General features: G+C 55.7%; 1 protein-coding gene across 3 annotated transcripts in view; it reads left to right on the top strand.

Moving 5' to 3' along the window:
* Nucleotides 1–4,104: 4,104 nt before the first annotated feature.
* NDUFA10 (NADH:ubiquinone oxidoreductase subunit A10) overlaps nt 4,105–19,097 on the top strand; it is a 35,982-nt gene continuing 20,989 nt past the window's right edge. For 2 of the 3 annotated variants that reach the window (XR_004958714.1, XM_036254834.1), the window contains exons 1-3: nt 11,407–11,481; nt 16,050–16,218; nt 16,897–17,112. Coding sequence is in view for 2 of the 3 variants with exons in the window: in XM_036254834.1 (XP_036110727.1) it covers nt 11,407–11,481; nt 16,050–16,218; nt 16,897–17,112 (460 nt within the window). In the remaining variant the exon portion in view is untranslated. Of the gene's footprint in view, nt 4,165–11,406; nt 11,482–16,049; nt 16,219–16,896; nt 17,113–19,097 lie in introns of those variants that run through there. The other variant, XM_036254835.1, reaches the window with a different exon arrangement.

Raw genomic sequence — 19,097 nt, 5'->3', positions numbered from 1 at the left:
GGAGTGGTGACCGGCAGGGAACTGACTGCCTTCGGACACAGCAGCTTCGGCGGACTCTCCTGTCTCTCGAGTCCTTTGGCAGGACGTTAGCACCGTCATGACGTCTCGCTCACAGGGACAGTTTTCTCGCGTGCACACCCGGCCTGCACGCCCGTCTCCACGCCCTGTGGCGAGCCCGCTGCACTGTCGGAGGGGCGCTGCGTGGTGGGCCGCGGGCTCGGCTGCCAACCAGGTTCAGAGCGTCAGGAGGGCCAAACACACCTGCTCAGGAAGACAGCCGAGGGCGGGGCGCTTTGGGGCTGGGGAGAAGCGAGCGAGTGCTTCAGAGTCCTCGGCGGGGAGCAAATGGATTTGTTGGGGAGCTCTGGAGGGCCAGGTGAGCAGAAGACAGCTGGCCCAGGTGGTTCCCGCAGGGCGCAGGCCTCGGTCACCTCTTCAGGGGGCTCTGTGTCCCAGGGCACACACTTGGGAAGGCCTCTGATTGGCCCGCCCTCTGTTAGTCCCACCCACAGCCAATCAGCAGCAAGCAGGCTCCTGGCTGAGAAGGCGGCAGCACCCATGAGTATCTCAGGGCCATGGAAGGACCTTCTCTGGAAGACGACGCCCTCGATGCTGCGATGGGTTATGTGGAGGGCGTCTGGTGCTAATGTCAAGAGGCGGTGGAGCCGGGCTAAGCTACAGTCCTCAGGAGTGAGCACCCACGGAAGGGAGCCCTTTCTGAGGCACAGGGTCGTGTGGGTTTGGTCCTCAGTGTTGGGGTTCGAGAGGCAAGAGCAGAGGACACGTCTGCGGTGTCCCTGCCCCGAGGACCTCAGGCCAGGCCTCTGGAGGAGCTGTGCGCGCTCGCTGCCCTCGGGCCTCCCCGGGCAGGGAGGCCTTCGCCCCGCGTGCACTTTGGCACCCGCTGCTTGTCTCAGCGGGAGGGCGCTGCCGCCTTTCTGAGGTTTCAAGGACCTGCCAGGGAGAGGGTGGGCATCTGGGCTCCCGGGCAGACCGCCGCTGGGCTGGCGCTTCCAAGACAGGCCGCGTGTGTGAGGAGGCGGCGTGTTGATCTTAGAAGTGTGGCCGCTGTGAGCTCTGTCCGCAGCCAAGATGAGAAAGTGCTGAGGAAGGTGCTCAGATGAAAGGCCCTCTGTCCCTCGGCGGGGCCTCGCCTCTGACCCGGGCTGGAGGCGTCCCAGTCTGGCCTCGGCAGGGCAGACGGGCTGAGTCCCTGCAGGCCTGCCTTGCTCGGTCCCGGGGACAGGCTCACAGGGAGCACTGTGGGCGTTTGAGGCCTCGTCGCCCTGCATCACGCCGGGCGCCTGGCCCAGGTCGGTGCTGGGTGGTCACCGCCCCGCTCAGAGGCCCCTTGGGTGCCTGCGTGTGTCCGTCCCTGTCACCGTCCCCTCCCCCAAGCCACAGAATGAGTCCATACGTGTGGCTTTACCGGCTTTTACCGGTATTGTGTGGTGTGGAGAGGGAGGGGCAGCCAGGGGTCGGAGTGGCTGGCAGGGCAGGGCACGGAGCCCAGGTGAGTCCCCTGGCTGCAGGAGGCCTGTGCCAGAGAGACAGCTGGTCCCTCGCGCTCCTCGCCAAGCAGAGGGCCCACAGAGGTGCCCGATAAGCCTTAATGTAGACACACGACCACCTGTGCCATGTGCGGGGGGCGTGGAGAAGGAGTCCTGGGTCCTGCTGGGCTCCCCACCGAGGTCCCTTGTGGGCCGCAGGACCTCAGCAGGGCCTCCGGCAGCTCACACAGGAAGGCTGGGGGGCAGAGAGGGGCCAGGGCCTTGGGAATCGCCCACCCTGAGGCACCAGAAAGGCTGGGACTTCGTGCTCAAAGCCTCGGTCTCCGTGTGTGCTCTGCAGGTCCCACCCGGCTGCAGACACTGTTCTGAGAGACCCTGGTTCAGAGATGAGCTGGCTCAGGCCTGACCTCAACCTGGGCCAAACAGGCCCAGCCAGGCGAGACTCTCCGCCCCCCCAGCACTGACTGCCTGGGCGGGTGGAGGCAGCAGGGGCCCGAGTCAGGCTAGGGCCCTGTGCTCCTGGAGCTGGGGCACGTGCCCGCACTTTCCAGAGTTCCCGTCCCCGTCCTGGGGAGCAGGCTGTGCTCCTCCCTTGTGCCCACTCGCAGTCCACCCCCACACCATGAGATTGGGGGGAGGGGGCGATCCCTGCCCAGAGACTGCACAGCGTTCCGAGTCCCTGTGGCCTGCCAGGGCCCCGAGCCACGCTGGACCATCCCGTGGACTTGGATGCTGGAAGGGCCACTCAGCCAAGTGAGAGACAAAGGCAGCCAGACCTTGGGCAAGAGAAACGGGCCACAGCGTCGTGTGCCGACAGGCGGCGGGGGTGTTCTGTGCCCGAGGATCCCAGCCCACAGGCCCGGGTCGTCTCCTGTCCCAGGACCGAGAGGTGGGAGTTCCTGAGTCCACACTGGGGTCAGAGCATCGTGCAAGGTGGCCCGCTGAGGGGGCTGCCTCACACCCCCTGGGACAGGGAACATGACAGGCCTTTGATGTGCTGCTGGTCGGGGACAGAGGTACACTCCCTGTCCACGGAGCCAAAGGGCAGGTTTGGAAGGAGCTCAGGGCGGGGCGTATGTCAGCACCGATGCGGAGAACTCAGGGCGGTGTGAACGTGGCCGCATGAGGAGGGGCAGCACGGGCTTGAGGCAGTTATGGGGAGCCCACCAGGGGCCGGCCAGCACAGGGTGCGGCCAAGTGGGCCTGCAGCCATGGGCACGAGAACAGTTCATCCTGCTACTGTCTATTAACCACTGCGTTACTCTCCACGCGAACAGCTGCAGCCCTGCCCCGCCTCGCCCTGCATTTAGGTCCTCAGTCACCGGACCTTGATAAAGTCAGGGGAGTAACAGCACCTCACTTATCTCAGTGGAGGGCAGACATTTTCAGAGGGGTGCACGCGGCCTGAGGCTTCCGGACGTCCGTGGAAACGGGGCTGTCACGATCTCTGGTAGCACAGTGACAACAGTGATGAGAACCCAGGACCCCGTGCCCTCTGCCAGGCAGGCTTTGTGCAGCTCCTTCCTCACGTGGAGACCATGGGAGGGAGGAAGTTCACGCATCTGCGGCCCCCAGGGTGGACTGCAGCTCCGCCCGCGGCCTGGGGGGGTCCCAGCGCCCTGGGTGGGGAGTGGGGTGCCGGGAGGTGTGTTGCCCGGCACGCTTACCCGTTTGTCTTGTACGCGGACATGACCGCCGAGGTGAGCACACGTGCAGCGTGTGCAGGAGCAGGTGCGACCCCACCTTACCCGCAGGCTGTGACGATACATGTGTGTGAATGTTCACAGAGGCTCGGGCTCATAGTCCTGTGGGCAGGACAGTAAATGAAGAGCCCGAGCAAACGCAGTGTAAAAGGTGTGGGCGGAGGGCAGCGGTCAGGCCCTGCCCCGGCGGGGCCCCTGGCAGGAGCTGTGGAGGGAGAGTCAGGAGAGGGGAGGAGGGCACCCGGGTGTGCACCGCCGGAAGGCAGGGGCAGGTGGCCAGTGGGGCGGCCGTGGGGTGGGCAAGGAGTTCCCCAGTGGTGGTGAGGGGCCCTGGGGTGGAGGGATGGCTTTTCTTCCTGTCTTCTGGGTCTGCCCCGAACTGGGGTCCCACTCCATTTTCTCTGGTTCTCGGTTTGCAGCTGATGCAGAGAAGGAAGGCTTGGCCTTCAAGGTCAAGGACTACTAACCCAGAGCTCTGAGCAGGGACTGCTTTCCGGCCGAGCCCCCGAGCTTGGAGAAGTTGTCCAGGCCTGGCAGACCCACAGATGGGGCGCGCGTTTGCCTGCAGGAGCTGAGCGGGGCTTCCAGAGACGCGGCTCTGCAGCTGGGACCTGCCTGCACCGCTGGGATTCACCTGTGCCCACGGCAGCGGAGACGAGTCTGCACAACATGGAGTCACCCGTGCGTCGGGAGGGACCTGTGTGGGGACCCAGGACGACTTCCCACTGCAGTCCTTGGGCGGTGGTGTTGGTTTGGTTCTGTTTGTTTGTTCTCTTTTTCCTTTTGGATCAACTTTACACTTTATTCTGCTGAGCCTTAATTTATTGTGTCACTTGGAAGGCTAAGTCGGTGTTGAAATAACCTGCTGGGATGTTTGCTGAGGCTGGAACATCACTAGGCCTGCCATGGAAACCACCTTCGGAGAGTCGGTTCTGTTTTTGCTGACAATGGTAATAATCCCCAAAGATCCGCTCATTGAAAGCCAGCCCTGAGTCCAGCACTGTGTTTTCAGGACGTCCCAGGGGGTGAGCAGTGTGCTCCGTTTGCAGATGAAAACAACAGCCTCTCCGGGGATGCGCCCTGCCCGGGGCAGGACACGCAGGACCAGGCCGAGGCTCTCCCTCTAGGACGGTGACCTGGGGGAACTTATGTAACTTCCTCCCTCTGTTTTCCATCGACACGAGTGAGGTCACACTTAGCCCGAGAAAAGATGGAACGTTTCTGTTCAGCAAAAGATGCCGGGGAGGACTTGTCCGCCGCAGACTGTGGTGCAAACTCTAGCTTCTGAGCTTGCGGCCGCGGAGACACGGCTTCCGCCTGCCGCAGGGCGGCCAGCGAGAAATCTGAGGGGCGGCGGGATGTTTGATCCCCATTGTGGTAATGTAGCCCAACTCCATTCATTTTTTTTTTTTTTTATCCTCATCTGAGGACATTTTTCCTTTTTTGTTCTGGTAGAGTGGGAGGGAGAGACAGGAACAGAGAGAGAGAGAGAGAAACATCGACGTGAAAGGGACACACCGAGTGGCTGCCACCCGCACGACCAACCAGGGCCGGGGACAAACTGCAACCGAGGTACGTGCCCTTAGCGGGAACCGAACCCGGGTCTCTCGGGACCGCAGGTCGATGCTCTAACCGCTGAGCCAAACTGGCCAGGGCCCAATTCCATTCATTTGACAAAGCTCATAAAACTTTGCATTTACAAATTAATGAATAAGTTATAGCTCCATACAGTTGTTTCGGAAGGAACATTCCAACAAGAAAAGTCTACAGCAAACACGATATTTGGTAAAGTGTTAGAGGCTGCTCTCAAACACGCACACCTTCACTCTAGGCTAATGTTTGCATTTCCACTACTCCAGGATTATTTGTTTAAAAGATTAGCCTTCGGCCCTGGCCCGTTTGGCTCAGTGATTAGAGCATCGGCCCACCGATGGGAGAGTCTTGGGTTCGGTTCCCGCTAAGGGCACGTACCTTGGTTGTGGTTTGTCCCCGGCCCCAGTTGGGGTCGTGTGGGTGGCAACCAGTCCATGTGTCTCTTCCATGTTGATGTTTCTCTCTCTCTCTCTCCTTCTCTCTATCTGAAGATACATGCAAATATGTCTTCGGGTGAGGATAACAAAATAAATAAAAGACCATCCTTCATCTCCCTTGACACCTGTTTACAGCATGTACTCTGTGCCAACCTCACGCTGACTTGACGACTCAATTACAATAGGCCCTCAATCTGGTTGTAGACGTCCTTCAATTCTCTTATTTTTCAGAAATGCTCTTCCCTCTCACATCGATGTTTCTATCTCTCCCTCTTCCTTCCCCTCTCTCCAAAAAAAATCAGTAGAAACATATTTTTTTTTAAAAAGACAAAAAAAAAAAAAAGAGTCCTTGACTCTTCTAGGACCTTTTCTTTTCTTTAAAAATCTTAAGAGTAAGATTTTCCATTTCTGAAGCCTGCTGGGATTTTGATGGTGAACGTTTGAAATCTGTAACTCAATTTGGAGAGAATTAACATCTGAACAATGTTGAAAAACTAGTCCACGAACACAGTATGTCTCTCCATTTAGTTTTAGGTCCGTCCTCTCCTTTTAGCCGTGTGTCGTGTTCCTCGGTGTTGTCGTCAGTGTGTCTGTCTCCAGGATGGAGGTGGACTCAGGGTCTTCGGCTCGGCTGCTGGTTGGGCACCGGGTGTCACGTGCAGTGGTCAGCGGGTGGAAAAGAAACTTATCTGGGACTCCTGGACGTGGGAGCCCGACACTGTGATCCCAAATCCAGTGGTCAGCTCACGCGGGGCGACAGGTGGGGAGGACGCGCAGCTGGACGGGGAGGCTGGGCTGAGGGGCAGCTGTGGAACAGGAATGTTAGCAGGCATTTCGCTGGAGTGGCTGCGTCTCCTTCGCAGAAACGTCACTGGGACAGACATTATGCCTGACCGGGGAGCGCTCCCCTACCTAGTATACAGCCGCAGGCATGGACGTGCACCCTGCGGTCGGTCTTAATAGCATGTGCTACACGGGGGCCCACAGACTGGCCTGAGCTGCTCAGGTTGTTCGTTTGAAACAGCATAGAATTGCCCGGCTGGTGTGGCTCAGGGGTTGAGCGTCGACCCTGCACCAAGAGGTCGCTGGTTCGATTCCCGGTCAGGGCACATGCCCAGGTCGTGGGCCAGATCCCCGGGGGGGCGTGCAGGAGGCGGCCAATCAATGTTCTCTCTCATCGATGTTTCCATCTCTCTCTTTCTCTCCCTTCCCCTCTCTAAAAAATCAATAAAGAAAAAAAATTTAAATAAAGACACAGCATAACAGCATAGAATACCTCGTGGCCAAAAAGGGACTAGCACTTGAGCAAACGTGTTAGAAGCTGGACTGCGGTGAGCACGTTCTCTGTGTAACAGCCCCTGGAGCCTGCCGGCAGACTGCACGCTGGGTCAGCGGTTCTCGCGCGGCCTCAGCAGAGCGGAGCGTCCAGCACCCTGCAGGGGACGGGGCTCACGGCGGCTCCCGCACACGCTGTCTCAGTCTCGGTCTCCGGAGCAGCTGCCGCAGCTTGCCTTCCTGCGGGAAGGATCCCAATGCGCATTTATCACCAGCTTACTGTCATGATTTGCTTAGAGGGGATGTGGAGTTGATGCGGGGTCTGAGTGTAACAAAACACGACGCTGATGTCATATGGAAACTGGCGGGCAGGCAGGGATTGACAGACTGACTTGAGTCAGTGCTGACACACCTGACAGCTGCTTGATAAACCAGCAAAGATCCAAGCGCTGGCCCACGTGCTGAAATTCTTAGCAGGATCCCGGCAGAAGCCACCCTTGACATCCCACAGGCAACCGGACACAGCTCCAGCACCGCCTCTCCCTGGAACAAGGAGGGGACAGTGCGAGGCTGGGCGGTCTGGACTTTGGAGGGTGCATGTTCCATAGCCTGGGAATGGTGCCAGCTCCTGCCCATTCCTGAGAGGCCACATTCGAGTGGGGGGCCTGAACCACTGTGTGCTGGGTCTGAACTGCAAAATGCAGTAGCTCTGTGGATGCCCTTGGCCCGATGATCCCCGCACAGACGTGAACTGGGAGTATCGCAGCTCACCCTCCTGCAGACCTGCTCAGACCAAAGCCCGTGAGTGCCGCCCAGTGGCAAGCTCTGGGATTTCGGACCAGAACGTTTCCAGGGGCAGGGACGTGGTGGTATTCGCCATCCGAGAGACAATTGCCAGCTTGCTAGTGGGCAATGACTGAAGGTGTCCCTAAGACAGAGGACAGAAAGGAAGCTTGAAACCCCAAATGCCCATCAAGTCTTGGGTGATGTCAGAGAGACACTGTGACAGGCGAGCGGAGCCCAGGAGGCGTGGAGGGGGACTGGTCCTCTCCGGCTAACCTCAGAGCCACCTGAGGGGCTGCCGCGTGGGCAGTGTCCTGTGCGGGGCTCTTGATTGGCCAACAAGATGCCGGTTCAAGGAGGAGGGGCAGCGCTGTGCTTGGAAGTTCGGCCTCCCTAAGACTAGCCCAGGGAAACCATGACCCAGGGAGGCAGGGACTGGCTGGCTGGTGGGCTGAACGGCGTGCTGGTTCCCTCGCGGTGAGGGAAGAATTAAACCACAGGGAAGGTCTCGTGTGGGCGTGTTCGCTCATCTCCGGGGGTGGCCAGTGACGGGGCTCTGTGGCCAGGCAGGTGGGCAATGGAAAACTGCTCTTAACGGGATGCGGGATGGGCACAGCTGTACAGAATCACTCTGGGAATTTGCGGCCCATAGAGTAGGACATGGCAATTCCAGCCCCTTTCAGGATCGGAAGGTGGTTGGAAACTGCAGATGGAAATCCTGGTGTGCTCACTGGAGGTGGTGCCCCGGGTCCATGGAATGAGTAGACACAAGGGCTGCAGCAGTGCAGACATGGAATGATCATCGATGTGTCCCTCTTGCACCCTCAGAGGCACAAAATGCCAACCAGACTGTCCTGGCCTCCGGCAGGAGCTAGAGAGGTGGTGAGGGGCAGTTTCTCTGGGGCCAGGCCCCGTGCATAGACCACACCAGTCCACTGCAGGTCATCCTGGGAGGCTACAGATGGGTCCTGACGCTCCGAAGTAGCCTTTCCATACCTGATGGATGAAAATGCTTACCATGGAAGGCCTGGGAAGACGAGTCTGCTTACCGGACCCCAGTTCTGTTTCTTGAGGGCAGGGAGCATGCTCTGTGGCCCCTGGTGTCCAACAGGGGCGCAAAGACATCACATCGAGTGAACATGTCGTTGCATTTCGTTCTCAGAGCAGGGCTTGGACAGAGAACGGGAACAGGTGATAGAAGCACTTGCTTACAAGGCTGGCAGACATTAAGGGCTGGCTTACACGCCTCATGTGCACTCCACTCACCAGGAGGGCGGCCATGAGGGTCCCTGCTAGGTAGCCCCCTCCTCTGCTGGGGACCTTGGGAGAGGGGATGGGGATGGGGTGGACTGAGCCTTCATCCTCTGAGGACAGTGAACGACAGGGCCAGCAGCTGTTGCCAGGCGGTTGAGACAGCCCTCTGGTGACCTGCCTTATGCGCAGGTTGTGGACTAATGGGGGCGGGGGGAGGGGAGGCTTTGCTGGGCTGTGCTGCTGCCCTCAATCTGGACAAGCACTGGGCCAAACCGAATGTCCCTCCAGGAGTGGAACAGTTTGGTCTAAAATCGATGAGAAATGCAGAGACAGAAATAGTTCCTGGGGGTAAAGGAAATGCACCAGTGGGCTGTGCAAGGAGGGAGGTCGGGGGGCCTCTGAAACAGGACTGGGGTGGGGGTGGGGCTCTGATGCCTGAGAAAGCAAGGCGCTCTTAAACAGGTTGTTAGAAAGCACCAGCCTAGCCCGGCCAGTGGGGCTCCGTGGACTGAGCATCGTCCCATGGACTGAGAGGTCCTGGTTCAATTCCCAGTCAGGGCACATCCCCGGGTTTCAGGCTCGATCCCCAGTAGGGGGCGTGCAGGAGGCAGCCAATTGATATTTCTATCTCTCCCTTCCTCTCTAAAAAAAAAAAAAATCAATAAAAACATATTTTAAAAATAAAAATAAATAAAAAGCACCAGCCTAACGGAAAAAGGAACCAATGAGACCATTCACGGATAGGGTACCTCTCTTTTAATAAAGAATAACATCTTCCTCGCCCTGCGCAGGTAGTTGAGTTGGTTAACACGTTGTCCCAATATGCCAAGGTTGTTGGTTCGATTCCCGGTCATGGCACAAACAAGAATCAACCAATGAGTGCATGGATGAGTGGAAGAACAAATTGATATTTCTCTCTCTGCCTTCCACTCTCTCTCTAGAATCAATAAGTAAAAAAAAAAAAATTTTTTTTTAAAGAATAACATCTTCCAATAAGCATGAAACCGTGAACTGTTTCCCGGGCAATACCATGACCTGTTTTTCTTAATTCTGTGTTCCTGTGGATCTGGAAACCATGCTTACCTTAGACTCTAAGGCTGAGAGGCTTAGATTGAGCAATACTCCCCCCCCCCCCACACACACACCCCGAGCTAGGAATGGGTCATTTACCCCAAGTCCCATGGACTGGGCTGGGCTGGGAAGGCCACCTTCTGGACGGAACGACCAAAGTTAAGTTAGTAAAAGAACAGGAGGCAAGACAGAGTGTAGGACAGACTGGTACTTGAGAATCACAGAACTGTTTCCCCTGTGGGCGGACCCGTTTTCACCCCCACCAGCAGCCTGTGAGTATCCAGTGTCCCCAAACCCTCCTGCACTTGGTGGTGTATTTTCCAATGTAGCTGTTCTTCTGGGGTCGTGGTGTCTCACTGTAACTTTAATTTGCTCCTTTGTAATGTTTAGCAGTTCCTTCTCCTGCCTAGGCCCTGTCTGGAGTGTCTATCCAGTCAAATCTTTGGCCTATTTTTATAGCCGTTCTTATGTATTCTGGATACATGCCCTCTGTTGGCAGTATTTATTAAGACGTCCTAGTTTCTGGGCTTGCCTTTTCATTCTCTTAACGGTGTCTTTTGATAAAGAGAAGTTCTTTATTTTGATGTCCAGTTTGTCCATTTCCCCCTTTATAGTTAGTGTTTTATCTTCCATTTAAGAAAATGTTCACCTAAACCATGTTCGGGAGGATATTCTCCTGTTTCATTCTAGAAGCTTTATTGTTACAAAATCCATCTGACATTGGTTTTTATTTATGGTATGAAATACTGGTTAAAATTCTTCTTGTCTATGTGAATGTCACATGGACCCAGCACCCACCAATTATTGAGGAGACCATGCTTCCCCTCTGCACTGTTACTCTTCATGGCCCAGGGCCCTTCCACCCTCCTCTTTTGGGCTCCTTCTCTGTCCACGGTCCGGCTCTTCCTGCGGCAATGCGCGCTGCTGTCATGACCAGCGCTGTCCCCTAAGCTCTGACTGTGGTAGTCAGCCGGTCCTGCCACCGTTCTTTCTCACCATCACCTGGGTCCTCGTAGCTCTTCCCAAGTGGGCGTGGGGCATGCACTTTAGAACCAGCTTGTCCACTTCCACAGAGGAAAACTCAGTTGGGTCGCTGCTGAGACTGCATCGAGTCCATAGGCCACTCTGGAGAGAACTGTCCTCTCCAGTTCTGAGGACAAGGCACACACATACCTCTATTCACTTGGGGCGCGTAAGCCCATCGGCACCGAGGCCCTGGGCCGTCCTGGGGCTGGGGACCAGACATCTGCAGACGGCCTGGCTTCCCGACGGCCGTCCGGACCTGGAACGCCGAGCTGCCCCGGGCTGGGGACCCGCCCCGCGCCTGGTGGGGCTGGGCAGAGGCAGGGCGTCCGGCACGGGGCCCCGCTGGGCACCGTGCGCTCTGGGCATGCGCAAGCGGGTGGCGCAGCGGTGTGTTCGGTAGGCGGGGTGCCTTACACGCACGTCTGACATTCACCGGGTCGGGCCCCGTAGTAAGTAAAGGGGCACCCCTATTTTGGACGAGCAGGGAGCCACACATCAGAGGCACAGCCGTCGACAGGACCTCCGTTTGCCCACCGGCGACCGGGCGGGGAGGTCTGTGCACCGCCCTGGTGCCCGGCGGCCCCGCCGCCCCGCTCCCGGCGCCCTGCGCCTGCGCCCTGGCCCCGCGGGAAGTTCCGACAGGCACTGCGCGGGCACTCCGGCCGTGACGTCACGGCGGCGCGCCGGGCCCGAGCGAGGACCCTGCGCGACCGCGTCCCCTCAGGTCCTTGAGCCGGTGCCGACCGCGGAGCCATGGCCTTGAGGCTGCTGAGACTGGGCCCCGCGTCCGCGTCCGCGCGGGGCGTCGCGGCGGCGGCCCAGCGCTCGGTGAGTGGGCGGCGGAGGGTTCCGGCCTGTCCTCCCGGCGCCGCGCCTCCCCGTCCCCGGGCCTCCGCGCGGCGGCGCCCAGGGTCACCGTCGGGGGGACGCCTCTGTCCCGGTCCCGAGTCGTGGACCGACCTCAGGGACCGCCAGCTTCTCCCGGCCGCCTCGTCCCAGCGACACGGGGCGACCGGCCGCTCGGGTCCTGCAGACCCCGGCCCCGGGCAGGCGTGCGGCGGGCGCGGAGCGGGTATGGGGGGCTCCGAGTGGGTGCGGGGGGCACGGAGCGGGTATGGGGGGCTCCGAGTGGGTGCGGCGGGCGCGGAGCGGGTGTGGGGGGCTCCGAGTGGGTGCGGCGGGCGCGGAGCGGGTGTGGGGGGCTCCGAGTGGGTGCGGCGGGCGCGGAGCGGGTGTGGGGGGCTCCGAGTGGGTGCGGCGGGCGCGGAGCGGGTGTGGGGGGCTCCGAGTGGGTGCGGCGGGCGCGGAGCGGGTGTGGGGGGCTCCGAGTGGGTGCGGCGGGCGCGGAGCGGGTGTGGGGGGCTCCGAGTGGGTGCGGCGGGCGCGGAGCGGGTATGGGGGGCTCCGAGTGGGTGCGGCGGGCGCGGAGCGGGTGTGGGGGGCTCCGAGTGGGTGCGGCGGGCGCGGAGCGGGTATGGGGGGCTCCGAGTGGGTGCGGCGGGCGCGGAGCGGGTATGGGGGGCTCCGAGTGGGTGCGGGGGGCGCGGAGGGGTACGGGGGGGCTCCGAGCGGATATGGGGGGCGCGGAGAGGGTGCGGGGGGCGCGGAGGGGGTACGGGGGGGCTCCGAGCGGATATGGGGGGCGCGGAGAGGGTGCGGGGGGCGTGGAGCGGGTGCTGGGTGGTTCCACTTGCTGGCCGCTGCAGGCATTACTCCAGCATTCTGATATGTATCTTTCCCTCAACTTTTTTTCCTGCTGTGAATGTGTCTGTGTGTATTGTTTACCAAAACGAGATCATATAGTCCATTCTCTTTTCTTGTAAGTAACTGCTGTATTCAGATTTCCTCAGTTTTCCCCAAGTTCTGCATTCGTCATTTATTTCTCAGATTTTCCTTGTTTTTGATGATCTTGACATTTTTGAGCCGTTCTGGGCAGGTCATTTGTACCTCAGCGGCACTTGTCTGATGTTTTTGTCATGATTAAACTGGGTTGAATGTTGTTGGGAAGGAGACCACAAAGGTGAAGTGCCTTTCTCGACACACAGTGTCAAGGGTGCGTACCATGAACTGACTTACCACTGTTGGTGTTGACCTTGGCCACCTGGTGAGGTAGTGAGACAGTTTCTCCACTGTAAGGTTACGCCTTCCCTGTTCCACCATGTGCTCTTTGGAGGGAAGTTATTGTGCAGCCCACACCTGAGGAGTGGGGGTTATGTTCCCTTTTGCAAAGGCACAGGAGCTACATAACTTGTCTGGAACTGTTCTGCATGGGAAATTCATCTCTTTCCACATTTATTTATTTACATCTGTATGGACTCACAGATATTTATTACTTTGGGTTATAATCCATCACAACTCAGTTTTCTTGCTCAGATTGTTCTAGCTGTGGCCACTGGGAACTTTTCCAGTTGGCGTGTGTGTGTGTGTGGGGGGGGGGGGGGATCCAAGCTCACTTGTATTTTTCCTGCCCCAACCCTAGAATCAGCCATTTCTCCAAGGAGCCCTGGTTCTTTTTATTCATGGGGGGAGGGGTGGGAGGTTTAGAAACCCAGATCTAGGTACCAGGTGTAATTGCTTCTGGTGTGTCCTTGCTGCTGGGCCCTCTTAGCAGACAGCAGTGAGATGGACCAAGCTGTACCTACAGCCGCGTCTGCAAATACTTGTGTGTAGCCATCCACACTCAACCAAACACTAGTTTACACTGATGTGTGTGACTAACCCATTACCATGTAGATCATTCCATTCTAGCCTCTCCCTTGCTGATTGGTACCCTCCCACTTCAGCAGTAAGGACCTGGTGCTCCCATCTGTTGTCCATGTACTTAACTGCTTAAGTCTAGGATACTGTATAGTAGTGTCGGGTTTGTTGACTTTTACCAGGTGGCAAGTATGTTTATCTGAAAGAGTACAGTTCCTTTACCTTCAGTCTTGCAGACTCCACTGATTTGCCAAGCTCTACACTTCCCCACCCCCTACAGTGAAGTGATTTCATACATTTGTAACTCAGTTGGTTTTGTTACATTCTGCATTCCATTCTAGGATGTCTCTACCATAAATGGTTTTCTAAAAATTCACATACATTGGGGTTCACCCTTTCTACTGTAAAGTTCTGTGGGTTCTGACGGGTGCAGGGTCATGTCACTGTCCAGTATCATGCAGAGTCATTCACTGCCCTACACATCCCCGGGCACCCACTGAGCTCTGATGTCTCTAGCTTGTCTCTTCTAGAATGTCATATATTGGGATCCTGCAATATGTTGTCTTCTCGTATTGTTATTACTTAGAGATATGTATTTAAGATTCATTCCTATCTTTTTGTGGCGTGATAACTCATTTCTTTTTTCAATCCTCACCTGAGGATATTTTTCTATTGGTTTTTTAGATAGAATGGAAGAGAGGGCGGGAGAGAAACACCTATGTAAGAGAGACACATTGATTGCCTTCTGCACGGCCCCAACTGGGGCCGGGGATTGAACCTGCAACCCAGCTATGTGCCCTTGACCAGGAATCCAATCTGTGACTCTTTGGTCTGATGCTCTCATCACTGAGCCAACCCATTAAGGGCATAACTCACTTCTTTTCATTGCTGTATAATATTCCACTGTATGACTGTATCACAGTCTATCCATTCAACTATTGAAAGACATCTTGGTTGCTTCTGGTCTTTGGTGATTATGGATAAAGCTGCTATAACCATGTGTATGCAGGTTTCATTGTGGAAATTGCTGGATCATGTGGTAAGACTATGTTTGGTTTTATAAGAACTGCTAAACTAACTTCCAGAGTGGCTGTACCATTCTGCACTCCCGCCAGTGGGCGTCCTGTTGCTCTTCATTCTTACCAGTACATGGTGTTGGCGGTTATTTGGAGTTTTAGCCATTCTGATAGGTGTGTGGTAAGATCTGTTGTTTTCACTTGCGTTCCCTGGTCACTCATGATGCTGAGCATCTGTTTATAGGCCTGTTAGTCATTCTGTGTATCTCATTTTGTGACATCTGTTCAAATCTTTTGCCTATTTTTAAATTTCATTGTTTTCTTTGCATTTGTTTTTGTAACCTGTTGTTTTTTTTTCTCACCCTTTAGTAATCAGGACAGTAAATAAGCAAATCAGGGTTAAAGAAAATCTTGATATTATTTTATATTCTCTTTATTTCATAATAAAATATTTTATTTTCATGAGTACTTACTATTCCAACACGTGGATATACCTTAAGTTTGTACCTATTCCTCTGTTGTTAGACATTAGCGTTTTTATTACATTTCTGATATTGTAAACTAGATTGCATTGAGCATCTTGTTAGGTAAACCTTTGCACAGATGTGTCTGTTCCCTTTGCATAGATCCCTGATACCTAGGCTCTAGGCCCAGTGTTGAGGTCACATTACCACCAACACTTTATGAGGCTCTTCTCATACCAACTCTGCACATCATCACTGAAAACAAAGTGTTCCTCAGTTTGGTGCATGTTACTAATTTCTCCTTGTTACTAATTTTTGTTTGCTTTTTGTAACAAGGTTGAACATTATTCATCTGGTTGTTGGCTATTTTTAATACTTTAAAAATAAACTCTGCATTTCTGTCTGTTTTTCTTACTGATCTGCACAATCTCTGTGTTGAACTTTTCTCAGCTTTTGCCTTTTAATTGTGTTTGTGTATGTGTGTGTTTCTGTCTGTGTGTGTTTTGGAGGGATTGTTATGGCTCTAGTGCAAAACATACCTTGGAGATGTTGGAGACCGGAGATGAGGCAGGTGTTTGCATTGTAGGTGAGAGGTGAAGATGTCTGAATCTGTGGGGTAGGGAGGTGACGTGCTCCAGAGAGATTTAAGGCTCAGATCGTAGGACTTTGTAAGTGATTGTGGAGTTGGGGGAATGAGGTTATGAAGGATGGCTTCATGCTTGCTCTGTTTCCCTTGGTTGGTAGTGGATAGGGAGCTTGTGAAGGGGCAGAGTGAGGGTTAGGGTGTGAGTGCTGAATCTTAGTTTTAGGTCTGTTAGCTTTCAGGAGCTTTTAGGACACCTAGTGGAGCTGTTTGAAGGCAGTGGATAATCAGGACAGAGGCTGGACTAGACAAATGTCCTTTATTTCATTCCTCCCCTTCTCCCCTACTCTCTGCCTTTTCTCCATCCATCCAGTTTACATTGAACATGGTGAGCATATTCTATTCCAGGCACTGTTCCAGGCCCTGAGGATTAGCAGTGAACAGAACAGACAGTCACCTTGTCCTTACAAGCTTACATAGGGGTGGGGTGGGGTAACCTGTAATTAAACAAATAAATAGGTAATAACGTTGTAGATGTTGGCATTTGTATGCCCACAGGTCTTCTTGGCATTTTACCCAACAACTGCTCATGCCTGCAGCGGCCAGCATGCCTACTTTATGCTGTTGTGTTTTCAGGGAGGCATCCATACACAAGTCCAGGACCAGCGGCAGTACGGCCCTTTGGCATACATACTCGGTGAAAAAACAAGCAAAAAACTGTCAAAATTCAGCAAAGTGATAACCGTCGATGGCAATATATGTTCTGGAAAAGGCAAGCTTGCGAAAGCAGTAGCAGAGAAACTAGGTATGAACCTGTGTCACACAGAATGATGTTTTCTCGGGTGTACGTTTGCTTCTCTTCATTTGATTTTACTTTAATACTGACTAGGTAGGATTGGGCCAAGGTAGGTATTTTACATATAAAACTATTTGTTGAAAAGCAGTTTTTAATTTTTCATTTGGGAAATTAAAAGTCCTCGCCATTCTGAGCTTGGAGGGAGCTTCATCTTGGTGGTGGAAGTGGCTTTATAACAGCCTCTGAAACGGCGTGTCGCTGCCGCTGCACAGGTGGGGAAACAGCGAAGCCGACGTCACACGGCTGCTCAGAGTGCAGCCGGTGCCAGCCCGTCCCTGCTCCCGGGGCGGGTGTTTGTCCACCGTGCCTTCCTGTGCTCCTTGGGCACTTGCCGCGGGCGCTCAGGGCTCCCGTAGCCGTGGGAGGGGTGCAGATAGGTTCGGGTGTCGGGGGACCAGCTGTGGTGAAGCCCGTGAGCTGCATGCTTGACTTGTGTGTTCCAGACACGCCTTGAGCATCTTCAGTGCTCCCCTGAACTCTGAACACAGGCATGCGGGTAACTGTCCCCAGTCCTCACCAGCCAGCCTCAGTGCTGGTGTTCTGATGGGCTCGGTTCCTGTCCGTGTCCGCTGCTCGCGGCTGGAGAGTGAGGAGTCCATGTCTCGTCTCACCATCCTGTCTCTGCAGGCTTGAAGCACTTCCCTGAAGCAGGGATACACTATGCAGACAGCACTACTGGGGATGGAAAACCCCTGGATGTAGCATACAGTGGCAACTGCAGTTTGGAGAAGTTTTATGATGATCCCAAAAGTAATGACGGCAACAGTTACCGCCTGCAGTCCTGGTTGTACGCCAGCCGCCTCCTGCAGTATGCGGACGCCTTGGAACACTTGCTGAGCACAGGTGCGCCATCTGTGGTCAGGTGGGCGTGTCCTGCCCTTGAATCCCGTTCTGGAACTCAGCCCCTTTAGGTCGCCACCAGTGAGCTTTTCCTCAAGAGCAGCCAGTGAGGGGAGCTGTCTCTCTCCATAAGGTCGGGAATCCCCCCCGACCCGTGATTGCTGCTGCAGAGTAAATTCACTTCGTGTTATTTTGCTTTCGTGTACTAGAGTAAGATTTATGGATTATATGGAATTTCTGTGGCACATGTGTCAAGACAGTAGAGGAAAGAAAGAACCTTCAAATGATGGGAAGGAAGTGGAATTGCAGTTGTGGGGATGGGACCGTGTGTTATACAAGATAGAGCTGCAACAAAATAGGGCTGTCACTGAGGCCCAGGGATGGGGGTTAACCCTGTGAACGATGGCAGGGATCGGGGAGGCGGTGCACCCAGCAGGGGAGGTGTGCCCCTGGAAGTTACCTGAAGCAGGCAAGAAATGGGCAAGGGCTGTGTACCAGGGCAGCAAGGTTGAGCCTGGGGGCAGGCACCAGGGATCCGGACACAGTAGGAGATGAAAGAACTGGACCGTTGAGGCAGGACCACAGGTTGTCCGGAGTGCAGGATGCAGTTGGCATCTAGGGCAGCAAGGCCTGGAGTCTAGGGGCAGGCGCCAGGGGTCAGGACACAGGTAGGAGATGGAGGGACAGAACCGTTGGGGCAGGACGATGGTGGTTCAGAGTGCAGAATGTGGTTGGCATCCAGGCAGGCTGCTTCGTCCTCCCTGGAACCCGCACGTGGCTGAGACTCGGTCCCAGAGCACCCTTAGCTTCCGACAGCAGGTGCAGCACTGGTGCTTGGCCACCACCATGGGCCGAGGCCGCCCCGTGCACGCGCACGCACAGGTGCTGTGTGAGGTGGGCGCTTGTGCCGGCCACTGTATGTAGCTGTGGTTGCCACGCTGTCAGCTGTCAGTTAGCTGGTGAGCTTATTCACAGAGCTCAGCTGCCACCTAGAGGCTCTGCTTCATGAGTCCTGAGCGTGAGCACAGGAATGTATTTTTAACAAGGACCCAGGTTGCTGACAGTGCTGGCTCGGAAACCTGCGTTTGGGAACCCTTGTCTGTGTCCTGGCAGGTCCCACAGCCACAGTGTGTGCCACAAGGCGAGGGCAGTGCTCTATATGAATGGTGTCAGAGGCCTAGTTACTGTCCTGCTGTCCATCGTTTCGGTAGCGATACTTTCTCTTCTATGGACGTAAGCGCTGGTTGTGGTCAGCACGCCCCTGAGAAGAAACGTGGCCTGGGTGCTGTGCACCAGGACCCAGCTCTGTGCCACGAGGAGCCTGCGGACCGCAGGGACAGGCTCCTGCAGGCTACCTGAAGCCTCCTTTAGCCTGTCTTAGGGCTCCGTTTCTTAAAAGGAAACTTTTAAATGACAACTTGTTTCCTCTTGTGTTACACTAATTTATTCATGAACTGTTTAATGAGTGCCTGCTGTGTGCCAGGTGTGTTCTGGGAGCTAGAGCACCACAGGGAGTGAAGCCCCCTCCACCCCCTGGAGCTTATATTTTAGTAGGTGAGATGATACGAGTAAACATGGGGAACAGTTGATGCCATGTCAGGTAGTGAATGGTACGTGCAGAGAGGAAGGCGTTTGGGGCAGGGCTGGGGGCTGCTCTTCCAGATGGGAAGATAGGGGGAGGCCTTTGCCTAGCACTGTGGGGCTCAGTCCAAGGCAACGGGCCAGGAACCCCTGGGGACTAGCACTCTGAGCAGCACCAGCCACGCCTGTCGTGTGCTGACCATCAGGAGGCCATCGTGGGAGTGAAGTGAGTGAGGCTGGGAGGGGATGAGGATGAGGGCAGAGCCTGGGTGAGATGGTTGGTCATTGGTTTTTCCCTGACGGAGAGAGCAAGCCATTGGGAGCTTGAATGGAGGGTGACAAGATCCCGCTGCAGTTTGGAAATGCCACTGTGGTGTGGGTGAGAGCATCCCAGGGCCCAGGGGGCA

This window comes from Molossus molossus, unplaced genomic scaffold (assembly GCF_014108415.1).
Source record: "Molossus molossus isolate mMolMol1 unplaced genomic scaffold, mMolMol1.p scaffold_m16_p_11, whole genome shotgun sequence".
Lineage (NCBI taxonomy): Eukaryota > Metazoa > Chordata > Mammalia > Chiroptera > Molossidae > Molossus > Molossus molossus.
The sequence above is the reverse complement of the archived record's forward strand: the minus strand, read 5'-3'. Positions and strand labels throughout refer to the sequence as shown.